This window comes from Uloborus diversus, chromosome 4 (genome assembly GCF_026930045.1).
Source record: "Uloborus diversus isolate 005 chromosome 4, Udiv.v.3.1, whole genome shotgun sequence".
NCBI lineage: Eukaryota > Metazoa > Arthropoda > Arachnida > Araneae > Uloboridae > Uloborus > Uloborus diversus.
In genome coordinates, this window is record NC_072734.1 from 65877701 (window position 1) to 65897740 (window position 20040).

Consider the following 20040-nt stretch of genomic DNA (forward strand, 5'->3'; position numbering starts at 1 on the left):
CGCGTTTCTTTTGATGTTTATTTAAAACTTTGACATCTTACCTCATCATTAAAAAATAGCTTTGTTCAAAAAAGGGAGAGGGAAAAACATACATGAAAAAGAGATTTCTAATGTTGATCAGGACTAAAATTTTCAGGACATTTATAATGAAACAAACTTTGAATTACTTAGATCAAGTTCAGCTTTCCAAATAAAACTCAATACATTATGTAGCGTGTATATGTAATATTGAGGGGGGGGGGGATTTGCACAAATGTTCTAACTGTCTAAACCTAGCTACAACTATATTATCTTGAGGTCCCATATCATTATAGACAGGTTTCACTGTATTAAAAGTAATGAGTAAGTAAAAGTTTGCTTGCAAGTTTTATAAAATGAGAAAGGATACTCGAAAACTAAAGATCCAGCATTTTGGATCAGCACACCAAGACCATAGACTGCATTACTTCTCACTTCTTCATTTTCATCTTTCATACCACTGAGAAAAACAGGTTGCAAGTGAACTAAGAAAGGTTGAACAGATCCAGGCTCCATAGAGCTGACGATGTCAGCAAGCGTGCCCACAGCAAAAGATTTTTCAGATGTTGTGCAGGCTTTTTTCTGATAGAAAAAGAGAAATAAAGGTGTATCAGCTTCAAAACTGTTCATTATCTTTGAAAAGCAAGCAATAAGGAGGTTTTTTTTTTTAAAAAAACCTAAATGCTATGTCAAGGATATTACAACTGTAGTTCAGAATAAATATATTCTCTACAGTAAAATACACATAAATATTCAGTTAGAGTTACTATGTAGCAAAAATGTCACTCATAATTTTTGATGGCACAAATTTATTTGTTATACTAATAGTCTAAAACTAATGCAATACTTTAATGCACAACTCCTTGTTTCAAGAAAAGAAATGCACAGTAAACTCCCAATTATCCATAGCTTATCAAACTTACAAATTTTTTTTTTTTTTTTGCCAATGATAAACTGAATGTAGATAAATGCACACATTTTGACTTAAGTGCAAAATCAATTTTTAGACATTCCTATTTTTTTCTTCCCTTTCCTTTCCTAGACCTTTCCAAGTCTCCTGAAACGTGACTAGTTCGTAAATAAGTGACCTGCTCAGTATTGAAAAATACATCTCCCCTCCCCTATGCATTTTTGTTGTAAACTAGTTTGATCTGTTGCAGTTAATCTGCTATCAGGGTTCATAATCCATTTCAGAAATAAAATGAAGGAGTACTAATGGGCTGTCCTTATATATAAATAAATAAATAAATATATATATATATATATATATATATATATATATATGTGTGTGTGTGTGTTTTAATGTAGTTGTGTTCAATTTGCTGTTATTTCGTTGTTTTGCACTTACTGTGTACACCTGGAGGTGGATTACAAGCATAACACCAAATATTTAAAATACATTTAATGCTCTAGCCGCAATTATGCCTGGTTGAATGTAGAATATATTATTTTTCACATTCCACCTATATATATATATATATATATATATATATATATATATATATATATATATATATATATATATAAAATGATTTTGCAATTTTTTTCAACACATCTGACCCCTTTCCCCTTTATCACAAAGTGTCACACTTCACCTTACTCCTCCTCTTGCCACATGTCATATTTTTCATAAACATATTGTCATTTACTGTGCTGTCGCTTTTCGTCCCCGTCTCTCTTTCCCTTGTCACAATTTCATGAGACTGTCTCCTTCTCAAGGCATGACATCATTTCTGGATGACCCTTCTTACAATATCATAACTGCAACTTACAAAACAATCATTTTTTTAACACAATCACTTATTATGGTATATCTATTTATGTATTTTTTAATATTTAAATAAAAACTAGACAAACTGATTTTTGCTGCTAAGAGTGTGGTGGAGGGAAAAGCAATAATAATAAAACTTGAAAAAACAGCAAAGCACCATTTGAACATGTTTCACTTCACTTATGTAATGTCTTAATCATCTAATAATATTTTCACCTTTAACTTTTATGACTTCTGAGATCGATTTGAAATCACATCTTAATGAAAAAATAAATATATGAAACTACTGCAATAAAAACACCCTTATACCTTCGCCCTTGTGACGAAGTTAAGTTGTCGATTGAAGGATTTTAAGTTACTGTCATAGCGGAAGATTATGTAGTTTTGAACCAAAAAAGAAGGAGTTTTGAAGGAAATAAAACCAAAATGAAAGAATTTGAAGGGCCCTTCAAAAAAAATCCTGAATGAAGGAGTATTAGAGGAGTTTTGAAGGAGCATACGAACCCTGTGCTTGCATGATTTGCTCAAATATGTGTGTAATCCATTTGCAATAATAAGCAATGATCCTTTTTAAAAAAATTTCTCAAACATTTTTATGTACTGTGCCCTGTTATAGTTTTAGCTATAGTTTACATGTCAACATAGTTTACTGATCTATTTAAGCTATTGGATACACTAGCATGACTTTTACTTGATTTTCGGATTTGTTTATCTGCGGTTAGCGTGCCACCCTATTCCGTGGATAATCAGGAGTCTGTATTAGGAGACATTGAAATTGTTTTTGGGACAAACACAAATTGAAACAAGAGCTAATTATGGAACAAATTTAAAAATTGAGAATACTGATAACAAGTGTCACTCAATATTCAAATTTTTAAACTAAAAATTTTTCCTTCTGTGAATGTATACTTTTAATTACACAGAATATTTAACAGTAAATAATCATGATTTCACACCAAAAGCATCAGTAAAATTTAACATACCGTTCTTGCCAAAAGGAGAGGCATCAAACCCGCCAAGTACGGAGCGAACTGTTGCCAGGGTACAACTTTAATAAGGGAAGCAATTAACTCCCCTGCATATTCCATAACCATGCTATCATACTCGGCTTCCTGATCATCTTCATCACCGTCTTCGTCTTGACAAGCCAACTGAAAAAATAAATAAATAAATAAAATTAGGATCTTTTAGAAACTTTTATTTGGAGCAGCAGAAATGTCTACAAATGAAAGTTTAGCATTTAATGCCAGCTATTCTTTTCTTTCTCAATTACTTTCTGTGAAACTATTATATACTTTAAATTTTTTAAGGAAAAAAACGACAAAAATTGATATAAATAAAAATAGAAAATACAATTGAGCTTGATTATTAGGATCTTATTTACACGTAGACAATTTTGTTACACTTAGAGATACATTTCAAAGTTATTAGGCAGAAAAAAAAAGAGCTTATGGCAAGCATTTTATATTTTATTTCAAATTGCATAACTGCCACTATGCAGAAACCCTTTGGACAATTTGTTTCAAGAAGATAGGAAACAGGTGTGAAAGATTTACCTTATTCTTAAACACGTCTTTGATTAATGAACTAATTGCATCTATATTTCCACCGTACAGAGTAATTTGCTTTACTTTATCAACAAGAAGTTGCAAGTTTTCAAGACAAGAAATGACAACTGTATGCTCAGTGTCTTCTCGGGCAAGTGTAAACATCTTTGGCATCAGAGTTGCAAGTTTTTCTTCTAGAGCTAAATACAATGTAAAGAACAAAGCCTTTGTAAGAACACACAATAATTACAAAGAACACACGTGCATAAAAAAATAATCCATTTTATTAATAGTAGACCTTGTTACATGAAAAAACAAATAAACTATCAATTTTTGTCCATTATGGCACGTTACCAACTTAGTAAATACATAAATCAAATCTTATAAATTCCACTAACAGCATATAACATACTCTCATGCTAAATTTTAGAAAACTCCCCCACACCCCGAAAGTTTTATTGCACTATTTGCTTATTTATTAATTCCATGACTATTTTTCCCAATTATTGATAAAACAATGGTTATAAAAGAATTTTGGACGTAACATTTTTAGAGCTACTACTATTAATTTAAAGTGACAATATTTCATAGTTACAATAGCTAATGTGATTGTTAACACTTTGAAAATAATCCTTGTATTTGGGTAATTCAAATTTTACAGAATTTTGCTTAGATTTTTCCCAAAAGAAAGTCCTTTGACTGCAGAAATGTATCGCAACCTAAACATGTATGAATAATAAGAAAAATTAATTTTATTAAAATCTTTATGAACTAAATGTTAGGTAAGTTTGGTAAGCATTAAATGTTGTGAATATGTTGGCTTAAATCAACTTGGATGCAACTGGATAGAAATTTTCGTATGGGTGTGACAAAAAGATGAGTGTGCTTGTTATCAGCTAATATACACATAGGAAGAGTTGAAAATAATTGCCAGCACAAACTAAATAATATCTAAGCAAAAGAATCGCATAGTCAACAAAAATGAGTCGGTGTTACCGAAGCGGACACAATAGGATTTCAAAATATGCAAAAATGCGGGACTGGCGAGTAAAAGTGTAAAAATGACCAAGATGTATAAATTTTACACCTATGCATAGAAGTTTACATTTGAGATTTCCAGCCCCAATGTATTTGATTTCACATAGATTGCCTAAATTCTTCAAGAACTAAGGGGCTCAACCGCCTGCTCGCCCACCCCTGTTCAGCTCCAGGGGTGGCTCAATCAAGGTTCCCACTCCAAAATGAAAATCGAAATAAAGCACTTTTAAGAACCCTATTTTTTCTCCAACTGAGGTGATTTTCTCGAGTTCTTAGTAAATCATAATATTTTAATACTTTATGTATTATTGGACTTAATACCTGGTTCCTAGAGATCCCAGTAACAAATTGACAACTACAAAAAAATAATAATTTTAATAAAATGAAATTTAAAAAATGGGACAACAGCAAAAATGAATACCCAGGTAGCATCAACTCATCGGATTTTGCTCGGTCGATCATCGACTCCTCCTAAACTCATCGCGTAATGCAAGCTGATATCGTTGCGATCAGAATCCGAGAACGGTTTTCGATGAGCTGTTTTTTATCGGAAAACTATATCCTTACGATCAAATTCTCCGATGAAAATTTGCCGAGCTACATTTCATCGTAAAAAGAGATCGTAACGATCAAATTTTCCGACGAAAATTTGCCGAGCTGCATTTCATCGGAAAAAAAGATCGTAACGATCAAATTTTCCGATGAAAATTTTCCGAGCGAAATTTCATCGAAAAACGAAATCGTAACGATCAAATTTTCCGATGAAAATTTGCCGAGCTGCATTTTATCGGAAAAAGAGATCGTAACGATCAAATTTTCCGATGAAAATTTGCTGAGCTACATTTCATCAGAAAAAAAGATCGTAACGATCAAATTTTCCGATGAAAATTGGCCGAGTTACATTTCATCTTAAAAAAGTAGGTTGATTAAATTTTCCGATAAAAATTTTCCCAATCTAAACTTTTTGGAAATCTCCCAACTGTTAAAATAGGATAAATTTTATTATTCGAATGTCCGACAATTGATAGTGTCATTGGTCAAACGTAAGGCTATACGGATCAACATTCAGGGTTGAAAATCGGAGAAAAAATGACTGAGACTTTGACTCCGAATCCGACTCCTGGATTTTGAAAGGGTTTACTCCGATTTGCTTCAAAATCAATTCAACTTTAACTCCACGATTCCAACCCCGATTACCTCACTGGAATTGCGAACAAAATGAGACTCCGACTCTTGAATGATTTCTCTCTATCTCCAAAACAATTCCACTCCGTTCAATTTGACTCCCAAAATTACCAACTTCGGCTCGGTTTGCGGGCAAAATGATCGACTCTGACTCTTCACTAGCTAGCGCCACAAGTATATTCACTGAATCAAGTTCTCACTTTTTCGTTCAGAAATCTGTCATGGCCTTGCCACCCGATAGATGGCGCCACAAATGATTTTCCATTTAATACATTATTTTCCGTCTAGGAAAGAGCATTACTTGTCTAGTGGTTAGCATATGATTCTCGTATTCCAGAGATCGAGGGTTCGATTCCCGGCTAAAGCGACCTTGTTTGAGCTCATGAATAACGTTCATCAAAAGTTGTTAAATTAGAAATTAAATAAACAAGTTATTAAAATATATATATATATAAGATAATTGTTCCAAATGACATCATCCAAAAATACCCCTCCTGAAAGTTTTCAAGATGGCGGAAGGGTCACGTTATCATCGAAGATGACGGAGCCCCCTTCCCACTGTTAATTTTTTTTCCTCCTGCTTCTCCCTATATCGCAGTTGTTACTACTTCTCATCGTATTTTCATCCTAAATTCATCACCTCGGAACAGCACTGCTCGTATATTGCTCCAAATCTCATCATATTTTCATCCAAAATTCATCGCCTCGGAACAGCACTGCTCGTATATTGCTCCAAATCGCATCGTATTTTCATCCAAAATTCATCGCCTCGGAACAGCACTGCTCGTATATTGCTCCAAATCTCATCGGTATAGGGAGCAAAATTCATCGAATTCCGATGATCGGATTCTACTATTGCCGATGAGACATATTGGAGCAATTTCCGATGAAAACTCATCGGAATCTGATCATCGACCGATCAAAGTTTGATCGGATTTCGATGATCGGCCGATGAGTTGATGCTACTCGGGTATGAAGAGCAAAAAGGAAAATTTTAAGCTTAATGATTTAAAAACAACCTAAAGTGGTTTTGTGATTTTGAAGAGCAGTTCAATATTGTGTTTAAAAATCATTTAAGAAAAAACATACTTAAGGTTTGTGTTTGTATTTTGATAATCATTTAAAAAAATAGCACAAAAATAATTATTAGAGTTTCAGTAATAAAACATTTATAGAACTAAATCTAACTCTAAGCATGAAGAACTTTGATTTTCCACAATGTGATGATAACATTAAAATAACAAAATATAATAAGAATAGAAAAGACAGAAAAAAAATATTAAAAGTTTTGAAGATAGAAAAAATGTTTCAAAACTTCAAATTATTATTTAAAAATGTAATGCAAGGGAAGGAATCAAAACGAGAAAAATACATGGGTCTGCATAAATCCAAACAGAAAAGACAGGTATTTCCGCAATTGCTTGAAAATGCTTGCTTATTAATGAATTTTGGCAAAAAATGATAAACAAACTTTGTTGCGGAGTTTAAGTTTTTGCAAAAGAAAACATAAGGAATGCGTAAATGGAGGTTTGGCTTTTTAAACATATTTGATATTTTTTTAGAAAGGAAAAAAAAAAATGCAAATATTAACAAAGTACTCTTAGTAATTCGCTGAAGTTCCAAACTTTAGTTAAGGAAATCAACAATAGGCTTTGAAATAAGAGAGTAAGAGATGATTGAGGAAAATGTTAATTTTTTAAAGACTTGCTTGATCAATCAAAAATAAAGTACCTTGCCAAAATATTTAAGAATTTTTGTTCAAATTTAAGTACTTTAAAGGGCTTTTGTAACAGGTCACTGCAATAAAGCACTTTAAAGGATTTTCAACGACCCGTGGGAACCCTGTCAAAGTCGCCGGAGATGGATGACAATTGAGGTTTTCTATGCTTATACCCTTGAATGTCCTGAGGAAATTCAACCCCTTAAGAATAAGAGGATTGAGACATGGCAATATGGCGTTCCCTGGATGTCCTGTATCTATTAGCAGCTTCCTGGGGGTCCCTTATATGGGCAAGTCACAACTGTGATAGGAACAGGGGACCCTAAGGTGTGATGTGATGTAACTATCAGCATCACCTATTGACCTGGTAGTCATTTACAGTCTGGAGGAGATAGCGTTTTAGACACACACAGGTTTTAACAGCATATATAAACATTTAATTGCATTTTACACATCTAAAATTTCTTTTGAGTCTTGATTGATTGAGTCTGAGATTGTTTGAATAACTATACATTATGAAAAAGGGAAAATAATCCTTACCAACTCTGCACTCGAGATTTCCAGTCTCAATATGTATTTGATTCAGAGAAATACAAAACTGAGTTAAGCAACTAATGGCTGCCCTCCTGATGTCATCGGATGGGCTTTCAGTCAGTTTTTTTACCTCATTGAAAGAATTGCCAATGTATGGCACAAAATGCAAGCTGAAATTAAAGAACAAAAATTTTTTCAAAAAACTTCAATACAATTAGAAAGTCTTAATTTCAAAATATTTCAAGCACAGAGAGTGCTCTTTTGTACAGCTCTGGATGGGAGATGATTTAAAAAAATAAATAAATCTCTTTCTTTTAAATGTTTTTTACACTACATTGACACACACAAAATAAGGTCAAATATAAAATGCTTATGAATTAGTTCTAATACAATAATAAGATTCAATACTTTCAAATGGCAACCCAATTCAAAAATGTTCACAACTAGCCACACCTTTAAACCACACTTTTAGCCAACACATACTATAATTCAACATACCCAACTTCTTCACACATTTCTTTGAGAGCTAAACAAGCTCCTTCTTTTTCTTCCATATAAGAATTCTCAACACTGTACCTGTAGAGGGAAATTAATTTAATGTAAGCAAAGTATTCAAAATTTATTAAAACAGACAGAGGAATATATATATATATATATATATATATATATATATATATATATATATATATATATATATATATATATATATATATATATATATATATATATATATATATATACACAGTAGCCCTTTGCTATATCATTGTTTGGGGGGGGGGGGAATGCAATACATCTGAAAATGCAATTTTTTATAGGTTATTATAAAAATAAAAACAGATTATCTTCAAGTCAATTATTTGTTCACCTACAAAATTTAGTTTTCTACTGTATTTACCCAGTAACATCATCATCATCATCATCTTCTTCTTCTTTCTCATCTAAATTTAGAATATTGCCATCATTCATCTGACCATTTTCTTCATCATCATCGTCATCATCTTCAAACAAGGTGAAAGCAGTATTGCTGTCTCCATAACTTGTCTAATAAGGAAAGCAAAATATATGCAAAGCTGATTTTATACTTTATATTACTTAAAAATGTAAAAATAAATAAAAACCATTCTAAATAATTAAGAGGGATTCATTTTTTTACTAATATGTATAAACAAATTGATTAATATAGTAATATAAGAAAACATTTTATTTCACAATAAAATTTTCAAATCAAAACCAGTTTCTGTTAGCTTAAATCAATATTGATAAATTACCAAGCCAATTACATGATTATAAGTTATTGAAAACAGTAGATGATGTTTTGGAATTTCAATCCTAATAAAATTTAAGAGCCATTGCTAGTAAAAATTACCTAAGCAATGCTAACATCAGATCAAAGAATTTCATAAAATTTAACCTTTAAGCATACTTGCTAACTTTTAAAAATTAATATCCCTAAATATTTTACATGAATATCACTTAAGATAGTACAAAAATATGAATAATGAATAAATACAAGTGCAAAGAGTTAATAAAGCTGAAATATTTAAAACTATGATATAATCAACAAGGTGAGTTAAAAAATGCTACCTAAATCCTACTGAACTCTGCGCCATTGCCTTGCTAACAATTAACACTCGTTTTCCTCCTGACAAATGACTTTATATCTATAATGATAGGTCCAATTGGATTTTTCCCAGTATATTTTGTGAATATTTTTCTTTTTATCAACATGTTGGATCTTTCACAACCCATTTCGATGGAGAACTAGAAGCCATTATTGTGGCCTTACAACAACTTGCTTCTCATCTGTATCCCTTCCAAAAAGCAGTAATACTTTCGTACTCGACCTCTGCTTTACAGGTTTTGTCTAATAATTACCATGAGAAATTAAGGGGTATCGTATTCAGAGTTAAAATAAACTCCTGAGGGGTATTGAGAAAACTGGCTTTTCAGAGGGTACCATCCCACTGTGGTCTGCCTGGAAATGAGAAAGCCAACTTCATGGCCAAGAAAGGATCTTGTATCTCCACACACAAAGGGCTTGTGGAGCCTTGCCACTCTACTTTGGATTGGAGATCAAGAGGGTGCGTTTCGTCGTGTTGCTTTCCCAGCTGCTGAAGGTAAACCCTGGAGAAAACTGTGCGATATGTCTCAGTGTATCCCAAATTCACTTCGAGCTGCTGCTGCGGTGGTTTTTAGACTTTTAACAGGACACGATTGCCTCAATGCCTATTTGTTACATTTTCACTTGATGGATTCTCCTACCTGCACCTCTCCTACCTTTATGTAAGGTTGGACAAATCGTGGACACTGCTCATCAGGAAGATTGCTTTCGCACTAACGAATTTAAATTGTGTTGTTGAGAAATATTGGAAAGCCCATGGTTTAATGACCTAATGGCCAATTGACCCAACATTTGTGAAATAAATAGATGAGTCCAAAAAAAAAAAAAAAGCAAAGAAAGGCCAAAAAACAAAGAATAATTTCCGGAATTTGAACAATGCGAAACAAGCCTTGATTTTTGCAGTTTTATCCTTCAAATTTCCTGTTTTTGATTTTCTCTAGCAGCTAAAATGATTTCTAAACGATATTTTTAGGTGAAACCTTTTTTATTCACTAAAACTTTCATAAACCTAAGAAAAACACCAGTAATATTTATCTTAGACAGATTTATTAACATTTTTATGATTACTATTGAACTAACTCGGATGTAATGGGATTGAAAGTTAAGGAATGGGGATGGCAAAATGACAAGTGTGCAAGTTCTTTACCACAGAATACAAAAGTTAACACATAAAAAATAGCAAATACTAAACAACAACCAGGAAGTTGAGCAGAGGCAGATGCAATTGAGTTTTGAAATGCCTGAAAATGGAGACAAAGCATAAAAGACAGCTGACATGAGTAATTGTTAAGTTTAATCCGTAAAAGTTGGTAAGTATGCTTTAATCAGGTTTGAAGGGAGTTCTGGGCAAGTGTTCTTAAATGTCTAATTTTCCAGGCAATTAGTGGTCAATGCACTACAAAGAGCAGTATTTGCTTTGTGTTTCAAAATATATTTCTACCAATTTAAAAAAAAAAGAAACCTATCATTTTAAGCTATTTTCTAGGAAGTCATGTGTTTGTTTTACATAAACGCAAACATTATCCCAGGAAAGTATCACCAAAATGAACCATGTTTTAAAAACAATAAAAAATCAGCAGTCACACATTAAGTAATTTAATGAAAAAAAAAAAGAGAGAGAGAGAAAATTAAAAAGCATGGGAGAGCTGAAAGAAAAAAGGCTTAAATGTTTTATTAGCTTTGAGTTTTTGCTTAGAACATACATTTTTACATTGTAAAGATCAGTACAAAAGAGTTTTAACAACTTATGATGAATATGCAAAAAGGAAGCATCAGCAAAATAAAAAGGACGGAAATACTTTTACAAGATTTTAACATACTCACATTTATACTAATTCCTTCAGCAGACTTAAGGGTTATGTGCATGAGATCTACAATGGTAGACAAATAAGGAGCCATATCAGCTTTCAGAACAACTGACACTGAAGCAAATAAACCATAACTAAAAGGATAAAAAAAAAGAGAAGATTAATAAAAAAAAAGAAGCAGCATAATAATTGCAAAAAAAAGATGCTAGGAATCGTTGTTTCTCAAATTATGTAAGTAAAGAAACGTTCTACTTTGAGAGTGGATCATTCGAGCAGAAAAATGGTTAAAATCAGGTTTTTTGGTTTAAATCAGATTTTTTTGTTTTAAACACTTTTTGTAAGAAGAACAATTCTATTTTTGGAAAGTAATGAAGATTTTATGAATTAATTTTTAAATGAGTGTTTAATATTCACATTCGTACTTAATTTCTTCGTGATTAATTAAATAATTAAGAATAAAATCTTGTAATTTCATTTCTTCATAAGTAGAGCTTTCTATAACGGAAATATTGTTTGAAAATTGATAACCACTAAAGGAATCCTATAAGCAAATGGACCTAGAAGTCAAAGAAATAATTTACTGTGAGAGTTAAAACAAGATACATAACCTAAAATAAAATCATGAAAATTCATTTCCTCATAATTATAGCTTTTTAGGACAAAAAATTAATAAATAAATAAAAGTAAAACCATGCATTCTTAAGCATAGAAAATAATTTGCAGTACCTACAAATGAATCTCAAGTCTGATGTACACTACCCAACTTTAAAAATCGAAAGATTAACACATTCATCCAATGTATCAATGAGAATACTTATACAAATAGGGTAAATTAGGTTTAAAGAAAATCATTGTTTTTCATTGGAGACATTACTTCTCCTGGTATAATGCAGTTAGGAATGCATTTTTTTTCATACTGTCGGCTCCGTTTAATCAGGTAATGGATAAACAAATATTTATTCAAATAAAACCGCTTAGAACCGAATATTTCCCCATAGACACAATGTTTAAGATCCCTGCTTAATTGACTATTTTTCTCGGATAATCGAATTATACTGATCAGCGTTTGCGATTTTTTTAGCTAAGAAAAAGTAGAATTTATTAGAAATAAATTAAGAACAATTACTGACGTAAAAATACAAAGTAATTTTTGCTGATAACAAGCGAGAACAACATTCTTATTCCATCAAAATATTTCCACTATTCTATCAAATTTCTTTTGTCTGCACAAAAATAAAAACAATACAATAGCACAGTCAACAACTAATCTAAGCAATCCCAAGAAATATACAGGCTTTAGACAGTAATAAATTAATGAATATTAAATGTAAAATACGGTAGACAAGGAGGGGGAAAAATGGATTCTCTCAGAAAATGTGCTCCCAAAAGACTGAGCAAGCAATCCTCTATTATGGAATTTTTCAGAAAAATAATGCACTGAAAAAAAAAAGGATAAAACAAAGGTTTCATTACTCAAATTGAAAGTTACTTTTTATGATTTTCATATGCTATATTTGAGCTATATTTTGATGTTTATTTAGCTCAATTAAAGAACTTTTTATCAATAACATTAATTGTTTTCCTAGTAGCAGTAGCTATTGATTAAATATTACTACGTTTTAAGACAAATTTTGTCAATTTAAAAAGGTAAAGAAAATTTCCCCACTTCATCGAATAATTATTCCTAGAACCGACAATATTTGATTAAGCGGGGCCGACAGTATTTAAAAAAAATCATTTTAATTAAAAGTCTTTAATAAAAAGACAAGTTCTTAAGACTTTTCCAAACCTAATGTATTCCTTATTTTTGACAGTACAAGAGCAAACAATGAAAATATTTTAACATACATCAATAATAAAGGCTTTGTCATAAAAATTAATGTTTACTGATTCTTCAACCATTAATACAGCGGGCTTGTAAATTAAGTCGTAAAATGAAGTTTTTGCTTAAATATGCTATTTTGAAATGTAAAAGAAAAATAAATAAATAAAAAAGGAAAGACAAGCTACTAAGATTTTTTTCTCCATATAATTTTAGAAAAACTTAGTTGGTCTGCCTTCTATATTTATTTACATAATAGGAAAAGTTGCATTGATTAACCCATTAATAAAACAATAAATTTTGATAATTATATTAGTACTTATTTATTTTATATCTAGTAAATGCATCATATACAAATTTAATTTTTCCCTTTGAATTTGCTATTTTTATTTTGATGGTAATTTTTCTATCAACCGGCGTTTGTATAGTCTGAGCACATTTTTCATGCAAATTTTACATTTATTGTTTAATTGCATTGATTATCGATTATAAATATCTATAATTGTCAAATATTACTTTCTCTTAAGAGTTTTCCTACTAAAATTTCATTTATTCAAAAAAAAAAAAAAAAGTGTTCAGTCTGTAAAATAAAATTTTATTGAATATGGACTTAGAAAAATCCATAACTAAAAACTAAAAAATGTAAATGCATTAAAAAAATAATTGAACTGAATATTTATGCATTAGAATTATATCAAGATGAATAGTGAATCATAGTTTCAGATTCTGGAACATTCGTCATTTTATTCCATCACTTTGCAGAAATTGCCCAAGAAAAAAAGTCACCACCACCAGTTTTTTTTTTTTTTTTTTTAACAACTTCCAATACTGTATTCATCCATGGATCAAAAAGGTCTACCCCACAGATGCACTTGCTATGTGTTTCAATAACTATGACATAGGAACAACTATTTTATTTTTCTCAGAAGCGCCTCATTTATGTACTGCCCGATTCACATCATGTCCTAAATATTATAACATGCTATTCTTGGCTGATTGTGTGTTTGTGTTTCTTCATTTTATTTCTTGAACTCAATGGAGCATCCAATTTTATACTCTCTTTCAATGCATAACTTGAAAGAATACCCCTTTTAGAAAGTTCTTTTAGCAACAAGTAAAATTTTGCCCATAACGGCATGAGTTTCATCTGGTACTTAGGTACTCAATTTATTTCCAAAAGTCCAAGTGAAACGGCAACCTAAACCAACTCGTCTAGGTGCCACAATTTGGTTCGGAAAAAAATAAAGTTTGTATGATGAGACTAACACCCAGCTAATATCCAAATCAAATCGGAATTCCTCTTATCAGCTTTTTGATTCTGTGATAAAGGACTATCGACTCATCTACATGGACGTATTCTGAGTTTTCTAAATTCTTGTAGCTCTGTTGAATGGTTCAAAAAGGAAGCGGTCTTCAAAGAAGCAGAAAAAGGTATCATTATCTTGAATTTTTTACTTAAAATATAATTAACAACACTATTAAAATACATAAAATCTTTAAAAAATATCACTTATTTGTACAAATTTTTGGTCAAACACTTCATTTGCCCAAAGCAAGACAGAGACTGGTTGGTACGATTTTCTACCATTGAAAGTAAAAGTGAATTTACAACACGAAACAAAGATAAAAGCAACTTGTTAAAAGTATATTTAAATCAAATACACTGTTACAATTATGATACAATTTTAAAACCTTTTTGAAATCATTAAAATACATGCAAAACTTGCATTTTACTTTTTGATGGAAGAGAAAGGAGAGATCTGTTGGAGTTATCACTTATTCAAGTTTTAAGCCTACTAATGCGTTCATTTTTAACCCCCTTGCGGTTGGACAGTCCCAGAATTACATGTTAAATGGATGAGATATCTCGTCAAGAACTGCAAGGTGGTTAACAAAGATGCAGTAATTATATTTTTTTCCGTTTCTGTGATTATTTACTATGTAAAATGCATAACTGTTTGGTAAATAGCACCATGTAATGGCGAATTATAAATTGTTTCCGGGTAGGTACATTTTTGTTCCAACCGGCATTAATGGGTTAAAAAAAAAAAAATAGAAAACTTGAACAATGTTAAAAAATATATAAATTTGCAAATTTATTTCTAAAGCTTTGCTGGTTAGTCAGCATTTAATGAATTTTACATTTCCTAAGCATAAAGAGAGTACAGAAAAAATAATTACCTTTACTAAACTAAAAATCATGAATAGTACTTTTGAAAAACAACTTTAAATGCAGAAATTTTTAAAACTTTGAAATAGCTTATTAACCTACTATTATACAATTAAATCTTATTACAGCTACCTTCAAGGGATAGTAAACTTGGTTTGTTTTAAAAGAAATTTTGGTAATGTATTAACGATTAAAATAGGACTAAACAATTATTTTGCTACAACAGATGTATTAGTATTTGCTGTAATGAGATTTTACTGTATTTAAAACAGCTTGTAATAAGATATTTTGATGCATTCCATTTTAATAGTTTTATTATCCATAAAAAATTTATTTACAAAACCTCAAAATTTGTATAACATACCAAGAACGACGAATATCAGGATCATCATTTTCTTGCATTAAGTGCAGACCACATTTAACACATTCATGTGCAATAGGTAAAAATACTTCAGTACCTACACTTCTGGCAATAATTGCTAGTGTATCTGAAATGTACACATTGAATTTTTAAAAACTTAAATAAATTTTTACTTTTTAAACAAAGCACAGAACAAAAAACAATAAATTGGTTCATTATTGAACTTTTTCAATACACTATAAAAACTTGGTACTCTCCTTTCTAAAAAATTCAATGCATTTTTAAATATTAGTAACCTCAAATACACAATATGAAAGAGAATTTCAATGTTTTCTTCAGATATGTAATTAAAATGAATGAATATATAAGTATACTGAGTAATAATTTTATGTGATACAAGATATCAGAATCAATTTACAGGTATAAAATATAATTTTAGAGATTAGGGAGAAAATATATCAAAACATATATACATACTATACAGTACAACCTTGATATCTCGAATCTCTCGGGAAGGAAAAAAATTTGAAATATAGAGGTTTTGAGTTATCAAGGTTTTGAAGAAAAAATAAGTATAAAAAAAAAGAAAAAGAAGATAAATGAAAGATAAATAAGAAGAAAAAATAAGTCATTGTAACTCTCACAATGACATGTAGACATATCACATTGTATTAACAACAAAAACTAATAATTCCTTTTAGAAATTCACTAATTTTTGTATTTTCTTTTCTTTTTTTTTTTAACAATTTCTTTGATAGTTTTCTTTGATAGCTTGACAGTTTTTTATTATTGTTGAAAGTGTACAGGTAGGGATTTTAAAACTAGCAGCAATTTCAATTTTCTTCATCATCATGTTTTCATCAATAAACTTCAAAATTTTAATTTTATCCAAAATTGATAACACACGCTTTTCACCAGTCATTTTGCAGCAGTTAAAAATCAGACTGAAGAAGAGCGTGTTTTCGCTGGATAACTGGTCAACTACAAAAACTCGACCCCCTGTTGCCAAAGTGAGCGCGTGTTCCAAAGCAGAAGAAAAGAGAAAGAATCTAATCTTTAGAGAAAATAGAGATGAAGGACTTCAGCACCCCCTCATACCAACTCTTCCCCTATTCTCTTACCCCTATCCTCTATTCTCATACTTACCAGGAAAAAAGGGTGAAGGGCTACATGCAGCCATAACTGGTTCTGCTACAAAATTTTCCAATGGAAAAGCATCAATTAAACCTTGCTTCTGAGACAAAAATTCCCACACAGCGAGGGTTCCGAAAAATAAATTTCGAGATAACAATAGAAAACACTTGAGAGTTTTATGCAAAATGCAGGGGAAACACTTTTTTCGAGATATCAAGGGTTTCGAGATAAGAAGTTCGTGATATCAAGATTTGACTGTATCACCAGGAAATGATTCTGAAATAAATGTTAATTAAACGCCAGACTTGCCAACCTTATGAAAAGAAAAAACGGTAGATCCAGTCAAAGCTTTAAGGGAGAAAAAGGGAGATTTTAAACGATGCTATAATAAGTAAAAAACACTGTTATAACAAGTATTTATTTAATTTTTTCATGAAAGAGAATTCACTCGTATAATCGCTCTTTTTGTTTGTAGATATTTCTTTTTTTCAGACATCGGTAAAGATGAATGTTAAACTACAACGCACGCTGTAGATCCAAGATGAAAACACGCGGCGCAGTTAGCATGCGTTTGAAAACTGAACGATACCGCGAAAACGGCAACGGCGCATGCGTGAGATAGAAGTGGAAGTGCGAACGTAGAGTTAAACCAAAATACCATCTCCGGAAGCATTTCGGTCGACACTCCGAACGCACCCATCGGATGTTTGCCGCTCACCTTGCGTTCGACGAACCTCACCGGTCGATAGGTAAGTAACCGGTTGCTAACCGCAGCGATCTATGATCAACCGGTTAACGCATCCCTTACCATTCTAAGCAGTTGATTGGTTGATTGGAGCACGTGATCATTAGCTGTCACGTTAACCGGTTGTGCTCGTCGAACGTGAGCTCACTGAGCAGTGCGGGTTTGCTCTGCTAGCCACGCCATCTATTAGGGCTGTGAGTAACTATTTTAAGGAAGAAAATTAAGTTAAATTTAAAAAAAAGAAAAAAACCCCGAAAAAATAAAAAAAACGGGAGAAATGGATACTCAAACGTACAACCGGGAGAATGGAGTAAAAAACGGGAGTCTCCCGTGAAAAACGGGAGAGTTGGCAGGTCTGAAACGCTCAAAGGTTAAAAGATAACTGAAAAAAGTACTTCAGCCATTTTTATAGATATTTGCGTGAAAGACCAAAATTGGAGAATGTTCACCTTCACCGGTGACTCAGTTGAAATATTCAGTCTTTTGCTCATGTCCTTGTCACATGAATGTGGACATTATGTATCAGCTGTGATATTATGTTTTAGTTTCAGGTTTTCACAGCAAGACATAAATACAAAGGCACGCATATCTACATGTTATAATGCATACATTTGTGTGGAAGTCACATTAAATAAATGAATCCCAATAAGAAAGAATTTGCATTTTTCAAAATAACCATTGTGTTTCTTAGTTCTTATTCTATCCTTTTAGCACAAAAACTTCTTTTTCGATTAAAAACAGCACAATGCAAGCAAAGGTAGCCAACAATTTTACTATACAACTTTAATAATCTGGCATTTTATCTGACTCAAATTTGTAGATTAAAAAAAGAAAATATTCACATTCATAAATTAAAATCATGAGAGAAAAAGAATGTTGCTACACAGTTAAAACTTATTTTTGATCTAACTTAATAAGCATTAATAATTTTTATTAGATTTCGATGCACTCAAGTTTGAATTTTTTAGGAAGCTTTCAAACTATGGAAAGCATATATTTGGATAAACTTCACAAACACAATTTTACAGGTTTTTTTTTTTTTTTTTTTACAAAATTCCCTAAATAAAAGATTTCCCAAAGGTTTATAAAATCCAGTAGATTTTTAATAAAAATCAAAAGACAGGGAAAATGTTCAGAATCCAGGAAACTACTGAAAAAAACAGTTGAGTTGGCAAGTATTTAAGTAAGGAATTGTAAGGAATTGAATGCAGATTATGTTATCTTGAAAGAAATGATTTAAAAACCAGTAAAAATTAACACACAGGCAACCAGGAAAATCAGAGAATACAGACAAAATGTTTAAATTATGTAGTAATTCATTTTTACCGATTGACTGTATCTGCAAGGGTCTTGTAACATCTGTCTGAGTTTCAGAAATGAATTTTTTCAGTACTTCCACCACAGCAGGAAAATAAGGAACAAAATGCTCTTTAGCAGCTGCAGCTGAAAGAAGAAAAAAAAATGGCATCAGTACTTTGAATATGGAAAAATGTGGTTCGATAAGGATGATAACATACATACCAACTGATCCTATTGCTTCAACGGCTAATTCTTTGACAGTTACAGAGTTTTCGTTTTCTATCCCAAGAAAGGTTGTCAAGCAACACATCAATGTAGGCAAATATGGTACTATATCCTCTAAACCATAGGAGGGAAAAATTTATTAGCAGCTTCAGATAATGAATATATGAAGTGTAACAAACCAATATCAGACAGTACAAAATAGTAAAAGTGCAATGCACGTAAGCAATAAATGCAGTTTAACCTTTTTTTACAACTTTTTACTGCTCAAGGGTAAATATAGAACATTAAATTTAGCATGTTTCTGAAACATTTTAGCAATCACCTTTCAAAAACAGACATTAGTTATTAATAAATATCATTCCTGCCAACCTGGGTAAAATTAAATGTGTAAAATCAGATTTTACCCACAGGCCGCACCTCATATTAAGATAAATCTTGCGGGTCAGAACAAATAAGGCAGAGAAGCAAAGGGATATAAAGGGCAAAATTAAAAATTTGGAGATAACCAGTACAAATAGTAGGGGAACCTCCCTCTGTCTTAGGGTAAAAGACAGTACTAGTGGCCCTGGTAGGTGCTGCTGTATAGCATGATTTAGAAAAAAAAATCAATAAAAGCCTACCTAGGATGTAATCTTTAAACGTGTTTTACTCAAAACTTGAAAATGTCCACTTACATCCCTTTGCCTTCTCACTGTCTCAAATATAAAATTTACTACATTATTTAAAATTTTCCTAGATAGCATAGGAAAACAAATGAAAGACAATTACTAACCAAAAATTGCTGTCATCATTACTACGTGCTTATTTTATTGATACTAACTTTGCATCTCCTTTTTAAAAAAAAATTTACAATTATTTGAGTAGAAACTTGCAACAATCATTTATAATACTGAATGATCAGTAGTTTTAGAAAGTTTCGGTATAAATTTTTGGTTTCGTAACATTGAACACAATGACGAACCACATGGATTCGCATTGCAGGCCATGCATAACTGACATAACAAAATGGGTAAAATAGCGTGCAAGTAACATAATATGCTTT

At 31.4% G+C, this 20040-nt stretch overlaps 1 protein-coding gene across 1 annotated transcript in view; it reads right to left on the reverse strand.

Moving 5' to 3' along the window:
• LOC129219629 (importin-4-like) overlaps nucleotides 1-20040 on the reverse strand; it is a 116727-nt gene that overhangs the window by 17507 nt on the left and 79180 nt on the right. The window contains 10 exon segments of the mRNA XM_054853887.1: nucleotides 389-600; nucleotides 2773-2940; nucleotides 3346-3536; nucleotides 7820-7983; nucleotides 8312-8389; nucleotides 8709-8854; nucleotides 11259-11376; nucleotides 15599-15722; nucleotides 18801-18917; nucleotides 18996-19112. Of these exon segments, the coding sequence (XP_054709862.1) occupies nucleotides 389-600; nucleotides 2773-2940; nucleotides 3346-3536; nucleotides 7820-7983; nucleotides 8312-8389; nucleotides 8709-8854; nucleotides 11259-11376; nucleotides 15599-15722; nucleotides 18801-18917; nucleotides 18996-19112 (1435 nt within the window).